Raw genomic sequence first — 11,332 nt, 5'->3', positions numbered from 1 at the left:
TATTCGGAAACAAACTTGACTCAAAACCCTAATGTGTTCCTTGATGTCCGAATATAACCCTCTAATTCCCGGATGCTCTGTTGCTGCAAGGCGTCTTTCTTTCGCAAGAAGACAATATAATCAATGACTAGAGACAGCACCTCTCCCTTGCTGCGATTTGCCGCCACTGTCCTTCTAGTGGAACTGACATTGCTATTTTCTTTCCCTGAGTTCATCCACTGTTGGCCATGCTGTGGGGTCTCTGGCAGCATCTCATCCAATAGGCGAATCTTGTCATTGATGTTTGCGCGGTATTTCTTCTCGATACGGTAATGGGACACCCGCTTAGAAGGTTGATATCGTGATCTCTCAGCTGCAGCTGCCCTCCCGCTTGGCGAAGCATGCTGGCTGTAGCTGGGAAATTTGCTGCTACAAGTTGTTCCACTCTCGATATTGGGGCTGGAGCCTGAATTGGTCGTTTCATTTGACTTGTATTGGCCGCTCTGCCCCACAACACTCCAGTCTATACATGACCAAATATCTGGCACCCCAAAATTGTCCAACAGGAATTCAGGTGTCCGTTGGGTATCAGATCCGGGCGGATCTCTGTGTGCTTGTATTGGGTTCGATGGACCGGATTCATCCTTGAGAAAGAAAGGGGCTGTGATTTCCTCGTCTAGACGCAGACACAATATGTTAGCAATGGCCATGTATCTATATCCTTCAGCTTTGCTTACGCGAGAACTGGTATCGACCAGTCCAATCGGCATTCAGTGAGTGGCCGACATGGCTGAGTCCCTCAGAACTTTCTAGATCCGGAAGGAAAGAGTTCCCTAGATCGAGTTCCGTGCAGCTGCCAGTATCGAAGATGTGGTTGGTGTTTTCCATGCTTTGCGACTTGATTTCCAGGGCTCTTGCAGATGGATGTAAGCCGCCAGTTTGACTTTTGCGCGAAATCGCGATGGCATGCATAGAAGTTATGAAGTGTCCCTTGGCTTCCAGTGGCAGTTGGCTGGGTATCTTTCTTGACTATAAGGCCCCCATTATCTCGTGCTGTTCAAAGCCTCCTCATACAGTCACTAGGTCAGCGCTAGTGCTGGCCCACCTGGGCGCCTAATGAGACGCTCACACTTTCCATGTCTAAGATCAAGAAACTCAGATTGTCTGGCTGAGTAACATGATAACCTATACCCTGCGTATTCGTATCTACTTACTTTCATATGAAGCAATCGCAGCCGGAGAAGAGCACTCCATGTTCATGGAACGACTGTACTGAACTAGAAATAAAGAAAGCGGAGCAGATTGACACACCGTGGATATACGTGTATCCCACCAAATAAATGGAGTGTTCATAACTGACGAGGTATATCGACGGGCCGCGCCGTGAGGAATAACAGTAGTCTCAGACTAAGCCTCGGCACACTTCATGTCTATCACGACAATTTCCGCACCACGGCTCATCAAAATAATAGTGGAGGAACCAGTTCCTCTCCAATCGCAAGATTCTGCTAATCGAGGGGATACATGCCGCAGGCCTTTAAGTGTGCCGCCGTGACTGATATACATGAGGCTACTGCACTAGCACATCTTGTAGTCACTACGTCCCCACTTTTGGAAGCTCATTGGCTATCTCGAACATGAACACACATGCGATTCGTAATCCTGTGTTTGCTTTCCTCCAAAGGTGGACGTTCGCGGAGAAATCAATAACGCCAACGAGTAGCCAGAAGCCAAGTGGACCCAGACAAAGGGAATGTGCGTGTAGATCGGTTCAACGGACATGAGAACGCTTGCCAATCTCTTGTCCAAGCAAGGAGCCACAATATATCTTGTTTGTATATGACTTACTATCTGATGAGCATTCACTGCGGCCATTCAATGCTTGTTCCATCATAATTGAGCAGCAAGGGACCAATTAACTACATGTACAAATTTGTTCAAATGTAGCATACGGCTCTTGATTTGGCCCCCATATTTTCAGCTGAGACCAACTCGAACTACCAATCGGTGGATGTTACTAAAACAGATGAATCACTCCTTGGGGCCGCCGCAGCTGAGAAGTTCATGTGATAACTATGCACGCCTCGAAATGTTCCTAGTTCTACTACTCGGCTGGTGAAGGGCTCCGTACATGACGTTTAAAGCGCTTGATGCAGCATAGACACAGGTAATATGAGTATTACGACTTGGATAAAGCATTCATACAAGCAGAAGGGAGTTCATTTGGCAACACAGTAGTTCGTTCAGTACGTCCATTTACATACTCTACACGTAATGCAATGCATATGATTAAAGCAATACCCATCCTCCATGCTAGTCATCGTCCTGACCTGGAACCAGTGATTTCTCGCATTCATTACCCGCTGTGTCTCCTGTTGATTGGGATTTTCACCAGATGAAAAAGCATTCGTCCTTTTCGCGATCCAACATCGCAACCACCTCTGCCTCCTCGTCCTCCGCGGTACGCTCCGAACAGTCGTCTTCACTGCAATCATTGGTGGTAAGAGACTCGCTGATATCAACCTCTGGGGAACCAGATTCCACATGTTGTGCTGGAAGATTCATGCCCTTGTCGCCTGCTTGGTCTGGACATTCGATGGGGCATCTCGTTACCATGAATCGCTGTAGCATGCAGCCATAGATGCCATGGTTCAATGCCTCTGGTGCTGTGTTGTAGGCTTGCTCGTAGATTTCTCGGCCTCTGATAAAATCTGCGGCATCTTGGAGGGCCGCTCTGTCGATAGAACCTTGATCAATTGCCTCACGTATGGGCTGTACATCCCCCGGCAGTAGAATTGGACTCAGTAGGATGTTCAGTGCGTCGAGAGTAGCCGGCGACATTTTACTCATTCCACCTAGCTGACTAGTCCAGGGATTCTCATCGTAAACCCATTTGAGGCGCTCCAGTCCCAGTGCTCTCTCGTCCAGGAAGGACAATGAGACGCGCTCCTCGGCCAGATGCATGTCTCATAGGAAATTCTCGGATTCTAGCTGTGGTGGCTCTTATGGAATACATGGGAGCGGGGAATTCCGCGTGTTGCAGGCTTCTGTCGCTTGAGATATATGTTGCTCGGAATCACGAAGCCTTGAAGGTACTCCTAGGTCATCAATCTCATATTATGAAAAGGTATTTGAGCCTTGTATGATTTCTATCAAGCGGTCTTGCTTCTAAGTCGTTCCAAATTGAGGTCTTTCCAAGACAGTGGGCCTAGGTACTTCTATATCCTGTCCTTTCTATGATCTGATTCATTCACTCCAGGTACTCAATTCTGGGTAAACAAAGCCGTGAAAAAACGAGGCCAAGGGTTTCGTACAGGAATTGTCTGATGCTTCAAAGCACTGTGAACAGAAATATGAGCCCCTATTTTATCAACATGTATGTGGCTTTAATATCTATCTTTCCACTATATCTCATCTCTCTAGTCTTCAGCATCACCAATAGGAGTTAAGACCGTGAATCAACATGCCTATCCTTCAATTGTAATCAGGCTTGGAGATAAATCTTGAAAAAGCTCTACTAAAAGCTCCACCTGAGTGACTTTGGTCACATTGTGACTCAGATATGCATTTACTTTAACTAAAGAGGAAGATGTAGGCATTTAAAAATCCATTGATTGGCAATTGATCCATGTAATCTTATAGGTCGTCACTCATGATGCTAAAAGCGAGCATAAAACCAACTGAGAAAAAAATAACACAAAGACATTCAAATAGACGCAGAAAATCGCTTATGCTTTCTTCTCGGCGTCCGGCGCTTCGGCTAAATTACCAGGGGGCTTAGATTCCGTCTCGCTTGCCTGTGGTTCTGCAGAAATGTCTTCCTTCTGAGTCTCTTCTGCTTCCTGTGGCTGTTCGTCGGAAAGAACAATATCACCGTCCTTGTCGGCGGTTGATTCATTCTTTTTCTGTTCTTCTGTGGTAGTGGCCACAGCTTCGGCTGCTGCGGCTGCAGTTGCTTCATCATCGGTGCCATCTGGGCCGAGGTTCATCTCTACGCCTTTCCCGTCCTGCAGACCCATATCCTCGACTCCCAGCACAATTGGGCCACGGGCATGAGGGACTTCTTCGGATGGCTCTGGTGAGGCGGTGGCTGCCACATCCTCAGTTTCGGTGGGAGTAGTAGGCGCCGCTTCGGGCTCCTCTGTCGGCTGTGTTGGTATAGGTTCTTCGGTGCCTTGAATATGACGTTAGCAATGAAGAACGATGTGGTTGGAAAGTGAAAGTAAATACCCTCGCCTAATACGTTCGTATCTTCGCCTTCAAACGAAGAGCCATTCAACCATGGAATAGGGGTCAATAGAGCACCTCCCAGAGATTCGTCACTTCCCAGGCCATGGGCATAGTCCGGAGCCAGGTAAACCCCGCTGCTATTACCGGGGTGCACCATCCCATTTGAGTGAGCGTCGGTGGGGGATGAAGAGTTAAAGGGGAAGACATCTGCGGAGCTTGTCACTGAGATGACACGGTCAACCGCACGGAGATACGCAGGTAAAGTTTTGTAGTGCTTGGTCGGCTCGAGGACCAGCTCTGCGAGTCTCTGAATGGTATGCGGGGGTTTCTCCTCAAAGAAAGAAGTGATCGAAGATCGGATAGCTTTCAACAGTAGGACAAGTGGCGGTGGGAGCTGATCATCGGTCGATGTACCAGAGGGCTGGGGTTGCGAATCTGGCACGCGCTCACTTGAGGGGGGAGAGCCAGGCGGGTCTGCAGGTGCGTCGTTTTCCTTGTTACTACTTTCGGGTTCAATGTGATTTGTTTCTTGTAGCTGAGATGCATGGTTGGTAGATGTCTGCTGGCCGATCTCCTCTGGGCGCATTCGAGGCATGGGGAACATGTTGTACACGATCTGGAGCTTGTGGTCAGATGTGTCGGTCAGGGGTCATGGAAGGGCAAGCGCACATATTCCAGCCGCTCAATCAAAGGCGCAGCCATACCGCTCCATCTCTCTCTAAAGAAGCGCGTTAGTCTAAGCTTTCAGCTATTCCATGGCAGTTTGACACGTACATTTCTATCGAGCCGCCATTGGCGGCTGTCCGGAGAGCTTCCTCATCTGCGGTGCCCGGGTTAGCAAAATTGCAGAAGCTGCGAGGAATAGCAGCGCGACCGTGGTGGGCCACTTACCCAAAGACATTGTCCCTTTAGCTGTGTACAAGCAGGAAGTTGAGGCTGCGACAACGAAGTCGGTGACGCGCCAGTCAACATCGTTGATTGGTCGGAGCTTATCGATAGAGTCACATGACTCTCCGCGAAGTTTCGGAGACGGAGGGGCAGTGACGATCTCCCACTTCACTTCACATTGACTCATATACCCTCGACATGTGGAATTCGCCTAAGGTGGGAATCCTCGGCGGTGGCCAGTTGGGCCGCATGCTGGTGGAATCTGCCAACCGATTGAACATTCAAGCCAACATCCTCGATGTCGACAACTCTCCCGCCAAGCAGATCAGTTCCCACGACGGCCATGTCACTGGCTCCTTCAAGGAGCCCGAAGCCGTGCGCAAGCTAGCCGACTCTTGCGATGTGATTACTGCTGAGATTGAGCACGTCGACACCTACGCCCTCGAGGAGGTTGCGTCAAAGGTGCGGGTAGAGCCCAGCTGGCAAGCTATCCGGACAATTCAGAACAAGTTCGACCAAAAGGAGCATCTCCGCAAGTACGATATCCCCATGGCCGATCACCGCGAACTGTCCAGCAATGCCCCTGAGGAATTGGCCAAGATCGGAGAGCAATTGGGCTACCCAATGATGTTGAAGTCGAAGACTATGGCCTACGATGGCCGTGGTGAGTCATGCCTCATGCGAAATTGTATAGCATTTTACTAATGGCACAAAAGGCAACTTCCGTGTCAACTCTAAGGAAGACATCCCCGAGGCCCTCGAGGCCCTGAAGGACCGCCCTCTCTACGCCGAGAAATGGGCCTACTTCAAGATGGTTAGTGTCCAGCCAAACCTTACGCCTACAATTCTAACGTAACACCCTCCCAGGAACTGGCCGTTATGGTTATCAAGACCAAGGACGACGTCCTTTCCTACCCCACCGTCGAGACCGTCCAAGAGGACTCAATATGCAAGCTGGTCTACGCTCCAGCCCGCAACGTCTCCGACGCAATCAACCAAAAGGCGCAAGCCCTCGCCCGCAAAGCCGTCTCAGCATTCAAAGGCAAAGGTGCCTTCGGTGTTGAAATGTTTCTCTTGGAAGACAACAGCCTAATGCTTTGCGAGCTCGCCAGCCGCATCCACAACTCCGGCCACTGGACAATCGAAGGCTGCGCCCTCTCCCAATTCGACAGCCACATTCGCGCAATCATGGACCTCCCCATTCCCCCCAAGAGCCTGGAACTCCGCCAACCCTCCATCATGCTGAACATCATCGGCGGCGCAACCCCAGACTCCCACCTCAAGGCCACAGAAGCAGCCCTAAGCATCCCCAACGCAAGCATCCACCTCTACAGCAAGGGCGACGCAAAGCCAGGTCGCAAGATGGGCCACGTCACCGTCACCGCTGCCACCATGCACGAAGCCGAGACAATGATCCAGCCCCTTATCAACGTCGTCGACGACATGCGCGCCCAGCGCACCGATATCAAGACCAAGGCCGCCCCCTCCGGCCCCTCGAAGCCCGCCCCCTCCGTCGCAGTCATCATGGGCTCAGACAGTGACCTGAAGACTCTAGTCCCAGGCCTGAAGCTGCTGCGCGATTACTTCGGTCTCGAGCCCGAGGTCGAAATCACCTCTGCCCACCGCACACCGGACTACATGGCCGAGTACGCCGCCCAGGCTGCGTCGCGCGGTATCAAGGTTATTATCGCCGCTGCCGGTGGTGCCGCCCACCTCCCCGGCATGGCAGCTGCCCACACTGCCCTCCCCGTGATTGGAGTCCCCGTTAAGGGTAGCTCGCTTGATGGTGTGGACAGCTTGTACAGCATCGTCCAGATGCCCCGAGGTACGTTACATTCTAACCTAAATCCCATTATTCAAACTGAACATACATATACTGACTGAACTAGGTGTCCCCGTCGCCACAGTCGGAATCAACAACAGCATCAACGCAGCCCTCCTCGCCGCGCGCGTCCTGGGCTCCTACGAGCCTTCCATTCAGCGCAAGGTCGAGGCCTATGCTGAGGCTGCCCGTGCCGAGAACATGGAGTTGAAGGGTACCAAGCTGCGGGAGTTGGGGTGGCAGAAGTACTTTGATCAGATGTAGATGAAAGACTAAAATGATATAGATGTGGATGCTGATTGAAAAGTGTGATTGATTGTATAGTGGGGAAATTTACTGATTTAGACGATTATGAATGACATTTTGAGCTTTAACATTATCTTACACTTGATTAACGGTTTATCCACACTCTATGCAATGCGGAGGTACGGTGAATTCTATAATTATTTATTACTTCACGAAGTACTTTGGAATGATTTATATCAACGCAACAGCGGTGGCATTATGTATTAGGCTACCGAAAAAGAAAAACCAATACTCGTACATAATAGAAATAATGTCCGGACTGCACTAGGGGAAATCATAAAACGAGAAAGCACAAAAGCAAGATTAGATACTCAGGCGTCGACAATAAAAAGCGACATTAGACGAATGTCCTGATGATTTTGGAGACGGCCACAAATTTAGTGGGCAGTGGCGGTAGTTCCGGTGGTGGCAGTGACGCCGTTGGCAGCAGTGACGCCGTTGGTGCCGTTCTTGATACCGTCAGGGATGTTCTGGGTCTTGCCGTTGACGAAAGCCTGGTCGACTTCATCAGAGAAACCCCGGGAAGGGTATCCGGCGACCTTTTCGGTGGTGGTGCCGTTGGTACCATTGGCGGCGGCGGTGGCGGCGCCAGATGTTCCTGCAGCAGCGGCAACGTCGGCAACTCCCGCGCCATTGGTGCTGGGGCCGTGGGGCTTGTTGGTGATGGGGCCAGCGGAGGGAATGCCGGTCGACTCGGAGGCATTGCCGATGCTGAAGATGGGCGACTCCCAGCGCTCGCCCTTGGCTGCCAGCTCGGCGTACTCGGTGGCCTTGCTGGAGACACCTCCGGGCAGCTCAATCTTGGGGAAGATGGAGTCGTGGAGGGTCATGACGGTCTGGACCTTGGTGCCACGCTGGACGACGGCCTCGGCTTGCTTGGCCTTGGCCTGGGCACGGGCACGAATGGCATCGCTGTAGCGGGCGAGGATTGTAGGGGCGTTCTCGGGATCCTCACGGGCAGCTTCCTGGGCACGCTTGGCCTCGGTGTGGATATCCTTGGCGAAGCCATCTCCCTTCCGGAAGGCCTCCCGGATCTGGCCCTCGACGACCTTCTGCAGGGCGGGGCGAACGACACGGAAGAGCATAGGTTTGAAGGTGTTGAAGAGAATCTTGTGGCTGGACTTCTTGAGCTTGATATTCATGTGCTTGATGGACACGTTGACCTTGTCCAGCTTGACGAAGGACTCCTTGTCGTTGTTCTGGGCGGTAGAGGCGGCGATCTTGACGCTGAGGCCCTCGCCACCAAGGAAGATGTCCATAATACCCTTATCAGTGATAGAGGGGAAGCCCTCCTTCTTTTTGATGTAGTAGCTCACGTCACGCAAGTCAGCCTGGATACCAGACATGGAGATCATGATCTTGTTGTCACGCTTGTTGCTGATCTTCTTGCGGCCCCAGCGGAAGTAGTTGTCGCTGCCGAATTCGACGACATTGGGCAACAGGTTGTCACTTTCAATGCACAGGTTCTCGACAACAACATCGATCATGGGGTCAGAGACCTCAATACGAGGGATGGGAACGTAGCGGACATTCTCGAAGATACCTGGAACGATGATGTCGCGGAGGTCACGAACAAGATCCTTTTTGAAGGTAACCTTTCCATCGGTGTCACGTCCAAGATCCTTGAACAGCTTCTGGAAGGACTCGGCAAGGGCCTGGTTCTGGGGATCCTTCTCGAATTGGTCGGCCAAGAACTTAGTCTCGTCGACAATGATGTCGGTGTGGCCGCGGTAGCGCTCACGCAACAAGTAACGGCCCTTCTCGTAGAGGTCGTTCCACTGGCGGTTGCACTCTTCCTCCATGATGAAGCCCTGCTCACGCAGAGATTTGCTATATTATGTCAGCTTATTCTTCAAACATGTTTCTCAGATCACATACCGAATAAGGTTATCAATGTTCTTGAACCAGTTCTTGAGCTCGGGGTCTTTCTCGGCATCGTGGTAAACGGTGTTCAGTGAGTTAAAGAAGCTATCGAGAGAGGTGTTGTTGGCAAAGCGCTCAACAAGGGTCTAGAAAATAGTCAGTATCGAGCTCAACAACAAATCGACCCAAAAATACTCACGCGCAAATTGGACTGAACAGCCTGGACACTGTCAGTCTTGATGACGTCCCGGGCAGCGCTGCCTCCCTGCTTGGAGGCATCCTTGGTGTGGCCAGCATATTGCTCCGCCATGCTCAACAGAGTCTCAATGGCTTGCTGGTCTATATGATTGGTTAGCGATCGGCAATTCCACATCGTAAAGTTCAGCTTACAATCAGCGTGGCCCTGAATCTCGATGATCATCTTTTTCAGACGCCAGATGGTCTGGTCACGGCGCTCCTTGGGCACCTTGTCGGAGAGATAGTTCTTGGCCTTGTCGGCGGCCTCCTTAGTCTTGCTCTTGGACGACATGGTGGAGTCATTTTCGGCAATGGAGGCAGATGCAACACTTTCCTTGTCCTAAAATATAATTAGCAATTTGCCTGCTTCAGGGGAAGGGAACACATACAGCCTTGTTCTTCTTGAACTTGGACTTCATGTCCTCCTTGGAAATGTTGGGCTTCTCGTGCCACACGTTGTCCTCGGCCGCCTGGTCGATCTGGGAAAGCTCCTCCTCTGAAGGGCGGACCTTGTTGGCGGCCTTTTGCGAAGCATCGGCGCCAATATCCTTGATAAGGATCATTGCATCACTCACTAAGTACTGTTAGAATCAGATTGCCTGCCATATATGGGAAGCTCCACTTACAAAGCTTGCGGAACTCTCCGTTGGTGATCATGAGTGTGCCGAGGGTCCTGAGACCCTCGGCGGCCTTGTTCGCGTCCTGCTTGCCAGACTCCTTGTCGATGGGTAGGTTGGGCTTCTGAGCATCGCCGGCAGTTATCTTCTGCGCTTGCCAGATGAAGTCTTGGAGCAATTCACCCTCGTTCTTCACCAAGAGCATCTTCTTGGCTTGCTCGATAACATTTCGCACGTCGCTCACGAGAGTCTTTCCGTCGGCAGAGAGCTCCTTAGGGGGGGAGGAAAGGGCCTTGGAGCTCAAGGCGCTGTTCAAGGCGATGTCGCATTGCTTGTTCTGTGGGGAATGATCAGTATAAAGCGGAGCTGGGGCGCGGGCAGTGGGGCGCGACGAACGGATGGGAGCTTGCTGTTTTTGAAGGCTAAACACAGTGGGTCAGCACAACAATTGTCAATTGAATCTCAGGTGAACTTACCATGGTAGATACCAAACAATTGGAGCTTGGCGTTGATATCCTGAATCGCGATCAGTATGCTGTAGCCATCAAGGTCATTATCGCACACACCTTCTCCTTCTGTTTCGTATCGGTGGGGACGTTGACAGACATGACGACGCAATTGAGATGGATTATCAGGGTATTAGAGATGCGGAAGGTATTATGTAGGAACTAGAAAGGGTTAACAGTTTGCAACTAAGGCAAACAGGGGAGACATACAAATTAGTCCCGATTTAAACAAGGGGGTATCACTGGAATGAAGGAAAATATGGGAAAGGAAAGGAAAAGGGAAGACGAAGGGGAAGACTGAAAAGGGATATAAAAGCCAAGCAGTGGTATGACGACAGGATCCCTGAAGTGCACCAGGGACTGACGAGTTTCAACTGAGTTCTCTGATCTACACCTGACGTCATCACGTGGCACATGTCGACGGGATCCTGCTCCCCGTTCGCGCCCTTCCGTCTGGCAATTGGATTTGTGCCTAACACTTTATTCTCTACAAAGTACGAGGACGCGTACTCCGCATTGCCTACACATGCATAGGGTGTGGTCCATGTTAATGTACTTGTTGAGTCCACACCTCCACTCCATAAGGCTGCTACATTCTACCAAACAGAAGCTAAAGCTTCCAACTCCAGACCCATTCCTAAAAGGTCCCACGATCTGCAAACCTGGCAAGATCAAGCCTTGGCATACGCTCCATATCATCATCCATGGTCCACTGTGGGTCAACTTGACTATCAGAGTCTGCTCACCTTGACGTCAACACAGATTCTGACTTAGCAAAGAAGCATGGCAGGATCCCAGTGAGGATTCCTCCCATGGATCAGAATTGACTATCCAATGGCCTAGATGGAGAGTACAGCTTGACTGTTGCATATTCAAAGCTATTC

At 51.0% G+C, this 11,332-nt stretch overlaps 5 protein-coding genes across 5 annotated transcripts; 1 reads left to right on the top strand and 4 right to left on the bottom strand.

Moving 5' to 3' along the window:
- Positions 1-20: 20 nt before the first annotated feature.
- N7508_007963 (helix-loop-helix DNA-binding domain-containing protein) lies at positions 21-867 on the bottom strand (the record flags this gene model as incomplete). The annotated part of the gene is made up of 2 exons (XM_058466027.1): positions 21-655; positions 717-867. 2 exons carry the CDS (start codon positions 865-867, stop codon positions 21-23), a joined length of 786 nt encoding a protein of 261 aa, XP_058317355.1.
- A 1,500-nt stretch (positions 868-2,367) lies between these two features.
- N7508_007962 (uncharacterized protein) lies at positions 2,368-2,943 on the bottom strand (the record flags this gene model as incomplete). The annotated part of the gene is made up of 1 exon (XM_058466026.1): positions 2,368-2,943. One exon carries the CDS (start codon positions 2,941-2,943, stop codon positions 2,368-2,370), a length of 576 nt encoding a protein of 191 aa, XP_058317354.1.
- A 764-nt stretch (positions 2,944-3,707) lies between these two features.
- N7508_007961 (uncharacterized protein) lies at positions 3,708-5,110 on the bottom strand (the record flags this gene model as incomplete). The annotated part of the gene is made up of 5 exons (XM_058466025.1): positions 3,708-4,153; positions 4,210-4,825; positions 4,879-4,927; positions 4,984-5,029; positions 5,101-5,110. The coding sequence occupies 5 exons, from the start codon at positions 5,108-5,110 to the stop codon at positions 3,708-3,710; spliced, it is 1,167 nt and encodes a 388-aa protein (XP_058317353.1).
- Positions 5,111-5,295: 185 nt separating this feature from the next.
- N7508_007960 (phosphoribosylaminoimidazole carboxylase ADE2) lies at positions 5,296-7,183 on the top strand (the record flags this gene model as incomplete). The annotated part of the gene is made up of 4 exons (XM_058466024.1): positions 5,296-5,761; positions 5,814-5,911; positions 5,965-6,922; positions 6,987-7,183. 4 exons carry the CDS (start codon positions 5,296-5,298, stop codon positions 7,181-7,183), a joined length of 1,719 nt encoding a protein of 572 aa, XP_058317352.1.
- A 419-nt stretch (positions 7,184-7,602) lies between these two features.
- Positions 7,603-10,550, bottom strand: N7508_007959 (uncharacterized protein; the record flags this gene model as incomplete). The annotated part of the gene is made up of 9 exons (XM_058466023.1): positions 7,603-9,055; positions 9,104-9,234; positions 9,288-9,427; positions 9,479-9,665; positions 9,715-9,899; positions 9,952-10,279; positions 10,339-10,364; positions 10,419-10,458; positions 10,509-10,550. 9 exons carry the CDS (start codon positions 10,548-10,550, stop codon positions 7,603-7,605), a joined length of 2,532 nt encoding a protein of 843 aa, XP_058317351.1.
- Positions 10,551-11,332: the final 782 nt, after the last annotated feature.

The sequence above is a fragment of the Penicillium antarcticum genome, assembly GCF_028974205.1.
Source record: "Penicillium antarcticum strain IBT 31339 chromosome Unknown utg000008l_segment0_segment0, whole genome shotgun sequence".
In the NCBI taxonomy this organism is placed as follows: domain Eukaryota; kingdom Fungi; phylum Ascomycota; class Eurotiomycetes; order Eurotiales; family Aspergillaceae; genus Penicillium; species Penicillium antarcticum.
The sequence above is the reverse complement of the archived record's forward strand: the minus strand, read 5'-3'. Positions and strand labels throughout refer to the sequence as shown.